The 16,155-nt window shown below is 36.8% G+C and overlaps 1 protein-coding gene across 4 annotated transcripts in view; it reads left to right on the top strand.

Moving 5' to 3' along the window:
• Nucleotides 1-3: 3 nt before the first annotated feature.
• The window catches only part of FAM114A2 (family with sequence similarity 114, member A2), a 51,675-nt gene continuing 35,523 nt past the window's right edge, over nucleotides 4-16,155 (top strand). Inside the window, exons 1-9 of one of the 4 annotated variants that reach the window (XM_011981239.1) lie at nucleotides 38-85; nucleotides 517-563; nucleotides 4,027-4,250; nucleotides 4,617-4,716; nucleotides 5,136-5,228; nucleotides 9,445-9,536; nucleotides 10,716-10,850; nucleotides 11,656-11,814; nucleotides 12,474-12,597. In XM_011981239.1, coding sequence (XP_011836629.1) covers nucleotides 4,041-4,250; nucleotides 4,617-4,716; nucleotides 5,136-5,228; nucleotides 9,445-9,536; nucleotides 10,716-10,850; nucleotides 11,656-11,814; nucleotides 12,474-12,597 — 913 coding nt within the window. In that variant the 5' untranslated portion in view covers nucleotides 38-85; nucleotides 517-563; nucleotides 4,027-4,040. Of the gene's footprint in view, nucleotides 564-4,026; nucleotides 4,251-4,616; nucleotides 4,717-5,135; nucleotides 5,229-9,444; nucleotides 9,537-10,715; nucleotides 10,851-11,655; nucleotides 11,815-12,473; nucleotides 12,598-16,155 lie in introns of all 4 variants that reach the window. The other 3 variants (XM_011981238.1, XM_011981237.1, XM_011981240.1) reach the window with 3 other exon arrangements.

The following is a 16,155-nucleotide window of genomic DNA, read 5'->3' as shown; positions in this document are numbered from 1 at the left end:
CGCCTCTGCGCTGAAGGAGCACTTCCGGGGCAGTAGGAACGTCGAGTCGGCTGCGGTGGCTGTTCTGAGGGTGGCGGCCGGATAGGTGCGGAACTTCCTGGACGAGGCAGTAGGGGTGCGAGGTTTAGGGGCCGGGCCCGGGCAGCCGAAGTCGTTAGGGAGGCGGTGACCTGACGGTGGGCGGCTTACATCTCGCGGCAGGGTCGAGGGCTGTGAAAGCGCTTTAGTGATTGAAGCGCTACGTTTGTGTGAGGGAATTATTGTTGTCAGCGCCTGAGAACTTAGTTGGGAGCGGACGTTTACACGTTTACACTGAATCTCTCGTTTGGGACCCATTCTTGGATGTGGGAAGAAGTGAGAGCGCATGTTTGCTCATCTAGAGACAGCCGTATTAATAACGATAATAAGGATACAAACCACCACCACACCAACTAATGGCAGCTGTCAACCTGTGGGCGGTTACGTGCCGTTCGCTGTTCTAAGCCCCTCACATATCGCGTCACTGAATCTTTATAGGGACCCAGAACCCCATTTGACGGATGAGGAAACGGAGAGGCAGACAGGTGACTTGACTTCCCCACAATCGCTGCAGGACAGGAAGAAAGTTAACTCCAGAGCCCGTGCTTTTAGCTACTAAGCTGTACTGCTCTCCGTTTTGGTAAATGGGGCGGGGGGAGTGTATATAATATATATATGTGTATATATGTGTGTGTGTGTGTAAGCGTATGCGTTTTTAGTTCTTAAAGATATGGCTCAGCCATTTAATTTTTAGTGTTCCAGTTATTGTAGTCTTTCTCCTCCAATTGGGAAAATAACTGGAGAAGAAACTACAATTATTTCTACACGCTTACTACACAATACCTGGAAGACTTACAAAACACTGAATAGTGCAGTTCCACGTACTTGGTGTTTATTCCTTTTTATTGTTTTACCTTTCTCCTAGATTATGAATGAGTTGAGAACAGAGATGGTACAGTCATTCTAATAACGATAGTAATGATAAAATAAACAGCCATCACCGTAAAAAATTCTCTTCTGGCTTAGCTCAAGTATCGGGCACAAATGAAAGAATAGAAATAACCAGTGTTTAATATTTTAGTAAAGGGACTGTTTTGGCCGGGCATGGTGGCTCACTTGTGTAATTTTAGCACTTTGGGAGGCTGAGGCAGGGGAGGATTGCTTGAGGCCAGGCCTAGGGTTCAAGACCAACCTGACCAACATAGCAAGACCCTGTCTTTAAAAATATATTTTGGAGTATGTCCTTCCAGTCTTTCATGGAATTATATAAATTTATGTAATATGTATATTATATATTCTACATATAGTATACTGTATTTATTTATGATGATGATAATGATGTGTTGCAACCTGGAGAGAGCATAAGGAAAAGATAGGAAACATTTATTCATATACACAGAACATTAGTTGAACTTTGTGCAAAAACTGTCTCATCTTTACTCTATTAGGCCCTTGGAGTAAATGGCTACATTAGTTCTCTATTTCCACAGGTACTGTGGTACTACTTGGTACGTAGTAGGTACGCAAAAAATGTTTGCAAGTGAATGAATGGCTACTTCTAAGTTGGTTTGTATGTCAGTGAGTAGTTGTATCTGGATTTTTTCTCTGTGTGTTTTGGAAATGTATAATGTGTTTATATTATATACCCATATATTCTGAACTCCATAGTGTTATCTTAGTCTACTTCTCTAGCTTCTTGCCTTCCTATTGTTCTTCTCCCTGCCATGGTAACTACTCCCTACTGTAACTGTCCATATTCTATACTGTCAGACCTCAGGCCTTTGGCTGTACCCACATGTTGTTTCCATATCCTTGAATCCTGTCATTGGCATCATCATCTGTCAAAATCGTATGCTTCTTTTAAGGCAGGTGTTGCCAATTCAGATGCCTACAGAGGTTAATCAGGTAACATAATAGCATAATTTGAGTGAAGTGGATTTGCATGGGAGGTTATAGGGAGCTGGAGAGCAACTGCCCCAGCTAAAAGGGCCCAGCAGCTATTTGGCACAAGCTGGTTATTAGAAAGTTGAATGTGGGCCCTGTGTTGCTAGATCTTTCAATTTTACAAGTGAGAAGTTGGAAGCCTGTATTTTTATATGAGGTCTGATTTTTAAATGTTGGCAACTAGTTTTTGCAAAGTTTAAATACCGTGCAGGCCAAATAAAAACATCTGAGGGCTGGATTTGGCACTCGAATTCCCAGTTTGTGACCATTGCTCTAGACTTATTTCAGGTACTTTGTTCATGAATTACGTTGTCTGATTCTAATGGAGTTCTGTCTTTTTCAGCATTTTGTGTGTTGGATAGTCTGGCAGGGATGTTTCAGCATTTTGTGTGTTGACTGAATGCAGCACCTCAGTTATAGTGCTGCATCCAGTCTGCCTTAGTTTTAATATGCGTTTCTTTTCTAATACATTAGAAACATTTTGATGGCATGGGTTGGGTCTAATTCTGCACTTAGTATATATCAGTACATACCTATGGCGTGTGTGTACATATGTGTGAGATGTATTGATTTTCTACCCTGATAATCCTTAGTTATCCTGGAAACTAGTGTCTGTTCTTTGTAGAAACACTAATAGTATGTTGGCTTTAATTGCCAAAGAGCTCTACATCTGGAAGGAATTGAATTGAGTAACATTGGTATTCAGAAGTTGATCTGACATAAATCCTATCTGATGGCTTAAATTTCATAATGTCCTGGAAAAATTGAGATAGGAATGATTAATAACTAAAAAGATTTTTAAGGACAATCAATAAAAGGAAAAATTGGTAAATTATACCTCATTAAAATTAAAGACTTGCTCCGAAAGGCCCTATGAAGACAATTAAAAGATAAGCTACAGACTGGAAAAAAAATATTTGTAAACCACATATACAGAATATATGAAGAGCTCTCAAAACTTAAACAGTAAAAAAAAAAAAACTCATTAGAAAATGGGCAAAAGATACAAAGATATTTCAGTGACAAGGATATACAGATGGCGTATAAGCACATGAAAAGATGTTCAACCTTATTAGGTCTTAGAGAAATGCAACTGAAATCCACAATGAGATATCACCACATAGCCGTCAGAGTGACTCAATTAAAAAATGGCGACAGTGTCAAATGCTGGCAAGAATGCAGAAAAACTTGATCACTCATACATTGCTAGTGGAAATATAAAATGGTGTAGCTAGTCTGGAAAAGCATATGGCAGTTTCTTGTAAAACTAAACATGAACTTAACCATATGACTCAACAATTGTACTCTTGGTCATTTACCCCAGAGAAATGAAAGCTTATGTTCCCCCAAAAACCTATACATGAACTTTCATGGCTGTTTTATTTAAAATAGTCCCAAACTGGAAACAATACAGATATCCTTCAATGGAAAAATGGGTAAACTGTGATACATCTATACTATGGAATACTACCCAGAAATAAAAAGGAAGGAATATTGATACACACAACTTAAATGGATCTTGAGGGGCTTATGCTGAGTGAAAAAAGTCAATCTCAATAGATAACATGCTGTATGATTTCATTTATATAACATCTTGAAATGACAAAATTATAGAGATGGAGAACACCTGTCAATCAGAGCGATCAGTAGTTGCTTTGGGTTGGAAGGAGTGTGGCAAGTGGTTATGGCTAAAAAAGGATAGCACAGGGGAATCCTTGTGATTGAACTGTTCTGTATCTTGATTGTGATAGTCACACAAAGCTCTACATGTGATAAAATTTTATAGAACTAAATACAAATAAGTGCATGTAAAACTGATGAAATCTGAATGAGATCAGTGGATTGCATTGATATCAGTTTCCTGGTTGTGATATTATATTTGTGTAAGTTTTACAGTTGGGGGAAACTGGATGTAGGTATGTGGGATCTCTGCATTATTCCTTGTACTTGTATGTGAATCTATGATAATCTCAAACTAAAAAGTTTAAACAAATACTTTATACCAAAGGAGCCTATATAAAAGGTTTTTTTTTTTTTTTGGGTGGGGGGCTTTAATTTTACCAGGTGATGTTCTAATCATGTCAGATAAAGATGATATTGAGACTCCACTGCTAACTGAAGCAGCCCCCATCCTTGAAGATGGAAACTGTGAGCCAGCCAAGAATTCTGAGTTTGTTGACCAAGGTGCCAAGCCAGAGAGTAAATCAGAACCTGTAGTTTCCACTCGGAAAAGACCAGAGACCAAACCTTCCAGTGACCTTGAGACTTCAAAAGTTCTCCCTATTCAGGTATCACAGACCACAGACAAAATAGGGTATCTATGAAAATACTAGGATTAAAAAGTGTTGGGGCTAAAAGAAATTTGGCATAAATACCAATTTAGAATTGCTCTTATTTTTTTGTCTGTACAACCTAAAATATAGTCTTTTCCATGCTATAGATGTTTTTATGAGTAATTGCTTTCGCTACATGGTGCTTACATACTGATAGCATATATCTGCCAGTCAAGCAATACATTTTTTTAGCTAAATAATATGTATTTGTTCACCCATGCTTTTGGCTAATAATTAGATACTTTGTCCGTACATTCTCGTTTTCCTCTAATTTTTTTCATTTTTCTTTGCCTTTTGTTTTTCTGCCTACTGGGAAATTAGGATAATGTTTCCAAAGATGTACCCCAGACCAGGTGGGGTTATTGGGGGAGCTGGGGCAAGTCTATACTCTCTTCAGCCTCGGCTACGGTAGCCACAGTAGGTAAGATCATCAGTCATTTAGTTATTTTTATGTGTGTATTTTATATGGATCTGTGTTGCATATGACTTTGTTAAAAATCTTTTTCCTTCCATGTTTACTCGAAGGCTTTATAGTTTGAGGATGCATTAGTAATGATGGGCTGATGTATACTGCCACTAGAGTTTGTAGCATTTCCTCGTTAGAATATTGAAGTCTAGGAATGATTACTGTGAACTTATTCTTTGGTTTTTTTTTTTTAGGGAAATAGTGCCAAGATTAGTTACATATTGTCAAAATAACATGTCTTGTGGTCATAAATGATTTTATTTAAATTTAAATCATTTAAATCAACTTGATTTAAATCTTCAAGTTTGAATTTTGGTTTGTTTCTTCAGTTTTGGTGACAAATAGCAAAAAAAAGTTATCATTTTTCTCATTAGGACAAGGTATTTCAAATGTCATCGAGAAGGCAGAGACTTCCCTTGGAATCCCTAGTCCCAGTGAAATTTCAACTGAAGTCAAGTATGTAGCAGGTCAGTATATGGAAACATAAAGACCTAGAATTATGAATTGAAATGGAGCAGTTGAACTAATTTTTCAGTAGGTATTTATTGGACATCTGATACTCAGGGCATCATGGGACTGTAGTGAGAAACAATTTAGAATCTTTAGCTCCCAGTTAGACATCTATGTCATTTAATCGCTTATGTGTCCCTTCGCTTCACTTTCCACATCTGAAATAGAATATTTTATATCTCAAGTGATTGTTGTAAATATTTAACAAATAAGGCCATGAATATACAATATAAAAATTGCTTAGCATTTTGCTTGGCATAATTGAATGAGAGACCAGTAAGAGTTAGCTGAATCTGAGTCTGTTGTGACACAAGAAAAATATTTTAATGTATTGTTTTGGGTGTGTATTCTTTTTGTGTTCAGATTTTTATGAAGACTAAGTTTAATTCTAGAGGCTGGCCTTGATCGGACAGAAACCTGCTCTCAAACCATGAAGGCTAGAATTATAACCAGAAATCTAGAGGGCCTGGGACCAGAAAATAGGAATCTTTTCAAGGCCTTGTTTGTATTCATCTCTCATGGACTTTATTGTCTTTCTTGTTTCTTTTTGTTGATCTGTCTGTTTTTTTCTTGAAGCAGACTGACTTTTGCTGTTTATTTTCCTCAGCCCCAGCTTTATATTGAATTCTGGCATCAGTTATTTCCACTTCTGAGTTCCTAGGTAAAAGAATTAGATCAGTCTAAATTTGGGTCATGTGTCCATGGATCGCTTATGGCTAGGAGACAAGTTACATTGTATAAACATGGCTGCAAAGGACTATGTATGTGAATTGAAGGCACTGTTCTTAGTGATGCCTGCATCAGTTAAACTATTTTAGCTGCAAGTAACAGAATGTGTGAATGAAAGTCAGTGTATTTTTCTTACTTAAGGAGTCTAGAAGTAGGCTGTTCCAGAGTTAGTTTAGTGGCTCAATGATGTCAAGGTTTTGGGCTGGCTTCTCTACAGTATTCTCTGTTGATTTCTGTATAGTTTCTTTATGGTTGCCTGATAATACTGCAGCTCCAAGTACAGTGTTCTAAAACAACCATGCTCAAAGTCAGGAATGAAGTAGATGGGAAGTGTCATTTCTCCTCACGCATCTCTCTTTCTTTAAAGAGGGGAAATGTTTTCCAGCAGTCCCAAGCATATTTCTTCTCCAATGCCATTGCCTGGAACAGGATCTCATGTTCTTGATGTAGCAGCAAGAGGTGCTGAGAGAGTGAGTTGTGGGCATTATCGGAAACCTCAAGATCAGGATATGGATTTAGCAGGCAAGGAAAAAGGGGGTAGAAGTGGCTTTGAATATGTTAACAACAGCATCTTCATGACACTGAAAGATACCTACCACAGAGGGCCATGTTTTAAGAAGGACTTTGAAAAACTGGGTGAATCCTGAAAAGAGTGAGCTAGATAGTATAAATCAGAAAGTATCTGAGACAGGTCTCAATCAAGTTAGAGGTTTATTTTGCGAAGTTTGAAGGATACACCTGGGAAAAAGGAACACAAACCACAGAAACAATCTGTCTTCCATACTCTTTTTGAAGAGGGTCTGGGGACTTCAATATTTAAAGGAGAAAGAGTGGGCTGTAGGGGAAAGAGGAAGAAAAGAAAGGGGAGGGTAGATAAGAGGGGCAAGTGGTTGCCTTCTTTTGAATCTTTGGTCAGTGTTCACTGAATCCACATTTTATGTGTAAAAGGAAAGAGCAGAGGTAAATTATGTATGTGTCTTACGCTCAGTAAATTGGCAGTTTACATGAGATAAAGTAAACGTAGAGTAGCTACCTGTGGAAACATCTGGCCTTCTGTCTGGCCTTTCTGCTTAGGAACAAAAGGAAAGGCAGTTTTTTGTGTAACTGAGCTTTCAGCTTAACTTTATCTTTTGGCATAGTAAATTTGGGGTCCTGAGATTTTATTTTCTTTCACAATAGTGAAATGTCTAGAATTAAAGTCTTATGAGAGAAAGTCTTATAAGAGATACTGAATCTGGTAATCTGGAGAAGGGAGATTGGGAGAATATACTGGTCTTTTTTCTGAAGAATAGCATGGAGAAGAGGATTAGGTTTATTATTCATGGTTTATTGGGAGAGAACTAGTAACTAGTACTACTCAGTGGAAGTTATATGGAGTTAAGTTTTAGTTTAATAAAGAGTTTAACAGGGAGAACTTTTCAAAATTACAATGGACTGCCTTTTGATACTAAACCCCTTCTATCTTCTAAAGTTCCCGAGGAAGGGGGTTAATTCCTCTGCCAGGGATATGTCTTATAGTCAACATGTATCTTTTCAGAATTTTGAGATAAGTATAGGCCACTGATGGAAGTCACTGATCATCTGTTAGGGATTTTGTTGTCTTCCTTTAAAGGGTACTATCTTCTGCTTTCCTTTTGTCAGCGGGCAGTTAAGGTATTTGCAACTTAAATTGATGCTTTTAAGGCTTTTTTTTCTTTTTCTTTTTTTTTTGAGACAGAGTCTTACTCTGTCGCCCAGGCTGTAGTGCAGTGGTACCATCTCAGCTCACTGCAACCTCTGCCTCCTGGGTTCAAGCTCTTCTCCTGCCTTAGCCTCCCAAGTAGCTGGGATTGCAAGCATGCGCCACCATGCCCGGCTAATTTTAGTATTTTTAGTAGAGGTGAGGTTTTGCCGTGTTGGCCAGGCTGGTCTCAAACTCCTGACCTCAAGTGATTCTCCTGCCTCGGCCTCCCAAGTACTGGGATTACAGGTGTGAGCTGCCATGCCTGGCCAAGGCTTTTTATAAAGCTTGTTTAGGGTGAGTCTAGAGTGGCCTTTACTCCAACTAAGTACTATTTATCTTTACTGCTAAGGCTTGACTCTTCTGAAGTCTCTACCTTAATTCCCGGGTGTTTAATAAAGTCTCTGCTTTGGTGGTTGGAAGTCAGATGTTTCTCAGCATGATCTCTGGGGATTGCTTAGCTTATAGCTCTGTGGTAGTTCTTTGTACAGACTCGTGGAGTCTCCCGGTGCCTGAGCAGTGCGGTATTTAAGCAAAAACACCTAAAGTTGTCTTTGGGCATGCCTGTGCGGATTCTTAGAACTCTTTAGCTATGTAGCTTCCTTCTCTGTGGTTTTCTGACCTGCAAATTCTGATTGCTTCAGCATTCCCAGATTCCAGTCTCCGTTTCTTCCACTCATACTGGTTGCCATGCCCTACTTGGGTTTCTCCTCCCTCTGTCATGGCCTGGAAAGCTCCTCTATACAGAAAGCCAAGCCAATTGTAAAGTTTACTTTTTTTTTTCTTGTGTGAACCAAAGTCTTGTACTGCCTATGGTCCTATGTCTGAAGACAGTTGCTTCTTATATATTGTCCAGTTTTTCAGTTGTTGTGGCAGGAGGGCGTATCTAATACCAGTTAATCTATTATGGCTGGAAGTGGAAGTCCTCTCGATAATAGAGTATTTAATAATACTTAAATTATTTGGTATAATGGTTGTTTTCCTATGTGAAATTTCTAAAGTTAATAGATTTTTTTTTTGAAATATACCCATCTTTGTAATGTATGTCTGTTTGATTTCTACTAATCATAATTTTCTAGGACAAAATTTAAAATAGACTGGATTTTTAAAAATCAGGTTTATTGAGTTATAATTTACACACGGTAAAATTTATTCTTTTTAGATGTACAGTTTTACATGTTTTGACCAGTATATATACTTCTGTTTATACTATGTAATCATAGTACACTGTGATTATGCAGATATAGAAAACATTCTTTATAGAATGATCAATACAGATATATGGAATGTTTCTTATATCTGTATTGATAATTGAGACATAAGAATATTTTTATTACCCCAAAAAAGTTCTCTCATGCCCTTTTGTAGTCACTCTGTTCCACTTACTGTCAGTTCTCAGCAATTACTGATCTTATAGTTTTCTGACCTTATAGTTTGACTTTGTCCTGAAGATTATATAATTGGAATCATACAACATGTAGTCTGTTGTATATATCAGCTGTTTGTTTACAAAACTGGATTTTATTTTTGAAGTGAAATGAAAATGAAAACTGCCTATCTTAGCTTTCATTTTAAAATAAGCAAATGGTTTAAAATGATAAAAAGGGCTAAAGCCTTGTGTGTAGTAGGCAGGGTCTAGTTTTAAAAAATTCACATAGATGCTAATAAAGCATAAGAGTTAAGGGACCTGTGCTTCATGTTTACACATCCCCTCCCTCTTGTAGGAGAGACAAATGCCAAAGAGAATGAAAACTTCTCCCCAGTGACTGGGGCATTTGGTGTATTCTCAACTATCTCTACTGCTGTTCAGAGCACAGTAAGTAAAAAAGTGCAAGGTGGCCTGTTCCTTTCCATAATTATAATAAATTTGCATATCTTTCTCTCTCTTTTCTTTGAACATACATGTGGACTGATTACTTTTAAAGGAGTCCAGGCCACTGAAGACCAGTCACTTTGATCTTATGGGTGGAGTGAATGCTACTTGAAAACTTTCATTAAAGCAATAAGGATGAAAGTAGGAAATAAAGGAGTAACAATAAGGGAGTAGGAGTTACAGAGAGGCAATATATGTATTATGAATTCTTAATTTGGTGGCCCTAAGAAAATGTCTGCTTTACAAAAATATTTTTCTCATAGTTGCATCTTTTAGGCAAAGGGGAAATGTGATCTTTTTGACAGATATTTGCGAAACTATATATGATTAAAAAGATTTGTGAAAGGATTGTCTAGGAAGCTAAATATCTTTGCTACATGAGGATAGATAGCTAGTATTTTTTTAAATTTTAACTTTTTATTGAAATATACATACAGAAGAATGAAACAATAAGTATTGTTTGAATTTTCAGTGTGAAGCACCCAGAGTAAGAAACAGTATTACCGTACAGCAGATCCCCCCATCATCTTGTGTCCTCTCCCAGTTTCCTGTGTCTTCCCCTCTCCTGCACCAAGATAACCATAATCCTGACCTCTACCATCATAGGTTAATTTTACCTGCATTTCAGCTTTACATAAGTGGAATCACATATAGTAGCTAACTTCTTTCACACAACATTATGTTTGTATAATGTATCTATGGTGGAGTTTGTGTGGAAGATTTGATTTTCTTTGTTGTATTTCATTGTGAAGCTTTGTCACGTTTTATTTATTCATTTCATAGTTGGTGAGCATTGGGGTAGTTTTCAGTTTGTAGCTATTACAAACAGCTGTTATGAACATTTTTGTACATGTCTTCTGATGAACCTCTGTACTTATTTCTGTTAGGATGTAACCATGAGTGGAATTGCTGGGTCATGCAGCTGTAGTAGATGTTGACAAACAGTTTTCCAACGAAGTTATACCTATTTACATTCCCATAAGCAGTGTGCGATTGTTTTATTTGCCTTACATTCTTGCCAATGCTTGGTATTGTTAGCCACTATTTTTATATAATAATAAAAATATGCATATCATTATGTTTTCTCAATATTGTTGTAATGAGGTTTCGTGTATTTTCTAGGGAAAGAGTGTTATCAGTGGGGGTTTGGATGCCTTAGAATTCATTGGAAAAAAGACAATGGATGTGATAGCTGAAGGGGATCCTGGATTTAAAAGAACCAAGGGTCTGATGAACCGAAATGCTACACTATCTCAGGTACTGATTATCTTTACCTATTTACTTCCTGTTTCTGTTTTGGTCTGTATTTTTGCCTTTGTTTACTTGGAACCTTGTTAGTGTTTTCTTTTCAAGAATTTTCAATAATATTTTTATTAAGGCGTTTTTTGGGGGGTCAGGGATTGGTGAGAGCTCTACTGTTTACAGAAATACCCAGCTGTTTTTTCCTCCTGTTTCCTTTCTGCAGGATCCTCCCATCAGTGCAGTACAAAATGCTAAACCTTGTCAGGTTTTTTTTTTTTTCTTTTTAATGTTTAAATCACTTTCAGAGAGACTGGTTCCTTGGGTGTTATTTGCACTTTCTAGGATCAAATTATGTGACCAGGCACGGTGGCTCACAGCTGTAATCCCAGCACTTTGGGAGGCCGAGGCAGGTGGATCAGTTGAGGTCAGGAGTTCAAGATCAACCTGGCCAACATAATGAAACCCCATCTCTTCTAAAAATACAAAAATTAGCTGGGCATGGTGGCATATGCCTATAATCCCAACTACTCGGGAGGCTGAAACACGAGAATAGCTTAAACCTGGGAGGCAGAGGTTGCAGTGAGCAGAGACGTGCCACTGCACTCCAGCCTGGGTGACACAGTGAAATGCCGTCTCAAATTATGTGTGATCATCTTTCTTTCTGTAGCTCCTGAGTCTACCAGATTTGAATTGCAATGCCAAGAATGAAAGGGCAATCGTCTGTACTGTAATATGTCTAAGCTTTGCTTCCTTCAATTCCCAGAACTCATCCTTGAGCTCTCATTGTTTGCTACAGTGTAATGCCTCCATCTCTTTTTAGGTTTTACGAGAGGCGAAGGAGAAAGAAGAGATATGGAACTCCAATGAGGTTACTATGGAAACAGAAAAGAAAACTCATTATGGGTTACTCTTTGATGAATTTCAAGGCCTTTCACATCTAGAAGCTCTGGAGATGCTTTCCCGAGAAAGTGAAATAAAGGTAATTCCAAGCCAAAATCTCAACTGGAAAAAGTCTTCAAGTAAAAGAATGCTGCATAGTTTCTTTTCTCTTTGTACATTTGGAAGATGAAATGTATTTTTGATAGCGGCTTGAGATGCGTTGGAAATACTACCACAAAATAAATTTAAAAACTGATGTTTGACTGAACTAATTGCTAGAAATAGAATTAGTCAAGTATTATTTCTTTAAATTTAGACGAAAAAGGCAGATTAACAAAGAGGTCTTAATAGGACATTTGTTGTTTTTTCTTCGCTTTGGTTTTTGTTTTGTTTTGTTTTTACTTTTTTTGACCTAGGCTGCCAAGAAACCTGTTGACTTGAGCTGCCAATTTGTGTACAGTTACCTGTTAGCTTTTAATTGATTTAAGATTATCTCATTTTTCTGTGATTTCTAAGCCGTTGTTAAACACTGATAATTTCCAGGAATTTCTGGCTGGTATTACTTTTAGAAGTACAGAGTCTCCCTACCTTTCTGTCATAACCAGCCTCTTGTGTTAAGGTTCTTAAGGAATAACTTGTGCTGACTGGTCAGCTCGTAATTTTGACTTCAATATAATCTATATATAGTCTCTTCCCTATCTGTGAATGTTTTTCTTTTCTTTCATACTCCTGTAACATTTTATTCTTATATCCATTCAGGTGAAATCTATCCTTAATTCTCTGAGTGGAGAAGAATTAGAAACTCTAAAAGTTGAATTAGAGCAACTCAAAGAAGCATTTTCTCTAGCAGAATTTTGTGAAGAAGAGGAAGAAGAGAAAAAAGGTAATACTGAAATTTAGTATCTGAGTGGAGAGGATGCAGTGTGTTTGTATGCAGTGCATTGTCCTTGAAATAAATTATTTACTCTCTTATTACACTGGCTTGATTTTACTTTTTCAGTGAAAATTTAATGCAGATTCTCTGTGTAAAATTCTCTACAGCCTTGCACCTGACTACACATTGATGGGGGCAGTTGGCCTTATGCCCGTGTCTCCCTACCTCCTTCCAACCAAACTCTTTGTGACTTCTCAAGGTCTAATCTTGCAACTCATGTCTTTGCCTGTTTTTGCAGTTAGAAAGCTGTTCTCTTCAGATTGTTGCCTCAGTTTGACTGGTCATTTCATATGAGCTTTTATATGCCTAGGTACTTTACCTCTGCCTCTCTGACTCTCGTAACCCCTGATTCTGTCTTGAATTGAGGCATGCAGGGTAGCAGTTATCCATAATGTGGGTGATAATTTGTCTTTTTTTATTTTGAAAACCCTTATGCCATATTTTAATATCTTCATTTCTCAGAAAATGTAAATGTAAATACTATGTGTATTTGCAAAATTATCAGAAAATGAGATGGGTCAGGAAATGAGATGACTGACATAAAGCATAATTGCCAGGCAACTGAATGTTAAGTTCTAAGGATTGTTTTATTAACATTTTAGCAGGAAATATTTCTAAGATATACACTAACTGATCTTTTTTTAAAAAGTGGAATCTAACGAATACAGTTTTGCCTTTTCTTGATGAAATAATCAGTTTTAAACTTTAAAAGTGAATGGAAAAATTCTCTCAGGTTTCATTAAGACGTAGGGATAATCACCCATGTAGTAGGTTAAATCAATGATGAACAAAGTGTGGTCTTTAGACCCTTGAATTCCCAAAACCCTTTCAGGGCGTCTATGAGTCAAAACTCTGCATCATAATACTAAGATGTTGTCTGCTTAGGAATTTTTAAAAAATTATTATGATTTTTCTTTTTTTCTGCTTTGGCATTTGTGCTGATGGTGAATAACAATCATGCATAAAATTGCTGGTGCCATAACATGGATCAAGATGTTAGCAAAGTCTACTAGTGTCATTGCATTTTTATTGCCATGCATTGGCAGTTAAAAAAAAAGTTTTATTTAATCTTGTCCTTGATGATGCAGTAAACATTATTACTTTTATTAAATCTTGACCTTTAAGTATGCATCTTACAAATATTCTGTGTGATGCCTACTGAAGTATGATGTTTGTCTCAGGAAAAGCACTTACATTATTTGAGTTGTGAGCTGAACTACATGCTTTTTTCATGGAATACCATTTTTACTTGAAAGGGTAACAGTCACAGAGACTACTCAGAATAGGACAGTTGGTACACATTTTCCTGAAAATGAATGAAGTGAGCCTTTTCTTCAAGGAAAGCAACTAATTTATTTGTGACTCATGATAAAAATGTAAGTGAAGGTTGAAACTTTGTAAAACATATTTGCTGCTGTGGTGAGCTTGACAGCTTCCCAGTGCTTCTAGACTCTTCTGATGAAATTTGTGGTGATCATATTTGTTAAAATATGATCACTTTTTTATATTTTACAAGGAAATGTATTGGCATTTGGAAAATCTGCGTAACTCAGAGAACCAATATATTCTAAATGTCAAATCACCATGGGTAAAAGACCTAATGGATTTTAATTTAGTGTACAAAATTTTATGTTATGGTTTCAGGTATATTGCAATATAGTTCATTGCAACTAATTTTTAAGAAATGACCACTTGTTGAGTTTTGGTGTGGTATTAAAGAATATTAATAATTATCTGAAAAGGCTATTAAAATACTTCTTCCCTTTCCAACTATGTATCTTTGTAAAGTTGAATTTTCTTCATATACTTAAACAAAGCAACATAACAGACTGAATATAAAAGTAGATAAGAGAATTTAGCTATCATCTGTTGAGCTAGATATTAAAGAGATTCAACCATGATATTAAATGATGGCACTATTCTCACTAAAATTTTTCTTTTTTGAAAAATACAGTTTTTAAAAATAAAAAGTATGTTATATATGTTAATAACTAGTGTGGGTTTACTGTTTTGAATGAATTAATGAACACTTTGTTTTATAACTTTTTATATGTATATGTATATGTATAAAACTTACACTAAAAAAGCTCTTTAATGTTCTCAGAAAGTTTTACAAGTACAAGAAGGTCCTGAGACCAACAAGTTTGAGAATTACCAGATTAAATAACCTAAACTGCAATGCTTTTTAAAAATGTCTCTGATTGCTTTTTAGAATTTGTACCTCTTTATTTCTTTCTGTTCATTTATCTGTTCATCTTTTACTTCACTGTTAGTGAGCTGGCTTCTGATATCCCATGAATCTCATTTGGTTTTCTATTTCCAATCTGTGGTTGAGAAACAAGGTGACTAGTTTTATTCAAGATGTCTGTTAAAAGCAAAGAGCTCTGAGTGAGGGTCTTAGAGTTTTTCCTGTGACAGGAAACATAAAGTTAAGTGTGTGGATTCTCTACAAACAGGGACTTTTTTTTCTTTTTCTTTTAAAATCACTTAAGGAGAAGAAATATACATTTATATCATTTATAATTACATAGTTATCTTTACCAGTGCTCTTTGTCTTTTGTTGTTTTTTTTCAATTTTTTTATTTCCATAGGTTATCAGGGAACAGGTGGTGTTTGGTTACATGAGTAAGTTCTTTAGAGGTGATTTGTGAGAATTTGGGGCACCCATCACCCGAGCAGTATACATTGCACCCAGTTTGTGCACCTGAGCAGTATACACCACACTCCCTTCCCATCCTTTCCCCACCGAGTCCCCAAAGCCCATTGTGTCATTCTTAAGCCTTTGCATCCTCGTAGCTTAGCTCCTACTTATTAATGAGAACATACGATGTTTGGTTTTCCATTCCTGAGTTACTTCACTTAGAATAATAGCCTTCAGTCTCATCCAGGTCACTGCGAATGTGTTAATTCATTCCTTTTTATGGCTGTGTAGTATTCTATCATATATGTATATATATGTCACAGTTTCTTTATCTACTCATTGATGGGCATTTGAGTTGGTTCCACATTTTTGCAAGTGTGAATTGTGCTGCTATAAACATGCGTGTGCAAGTATCTTTTTCTTTTATTTTTTCTTTTATTATTATACTTTTACGTTCTAGGGTACATGTGCACAACGTGCAGGCCTCTAACATATGTATACATGTGCTGTGTTGGTTTGCTGCACCCATCAACTCGTCATTTACATTAGGCACTTCTCCCAACGCTATCCCTCCCCCATTCCCCCACTCCATGACAGGCCCCATTGTGTGATGTTCCCCACCCTGTGTCCAAGTGTTCTCATTGTTCAGTTCCCACCTATGAGTGAGAACATGTGGTGTTTGGTTTTCTGTCCTTGTGATGGTTTGCTCAGAATGATGGTTTCCAGCTTCATCCATATCACTACAAAGGACATGAACTCATCCTTTTTATTGACTGCATAGTATTCCATGGTGTATATGTGCCACATTTTCTTAATCCAGTCTATCATTGATGGACATTTGGGTTGGTTCCAAGTCTTTGCTATTG

The sequence above is a fragment of the Mandrillus leucophaeus genome, unplaced genomic scaffold, assembly GCF_000951045.1.
Source record: "Mandrillus leucophaeus isolate KB7577 unplaced genomic scaffold, Mleu.le_1.0 Scaffold222, whole genome shotgun sequence".
Classification (NCBI taxonomy): Eukaryota; Metazoa; Chordata; class Mammalia; order Primates; family Cercopithecidae; genus Mandrillus; species Mandrillus leucophaeus.
This window is presented reverse-complemented; position numbering and strand designations above follow the sequence as displayed.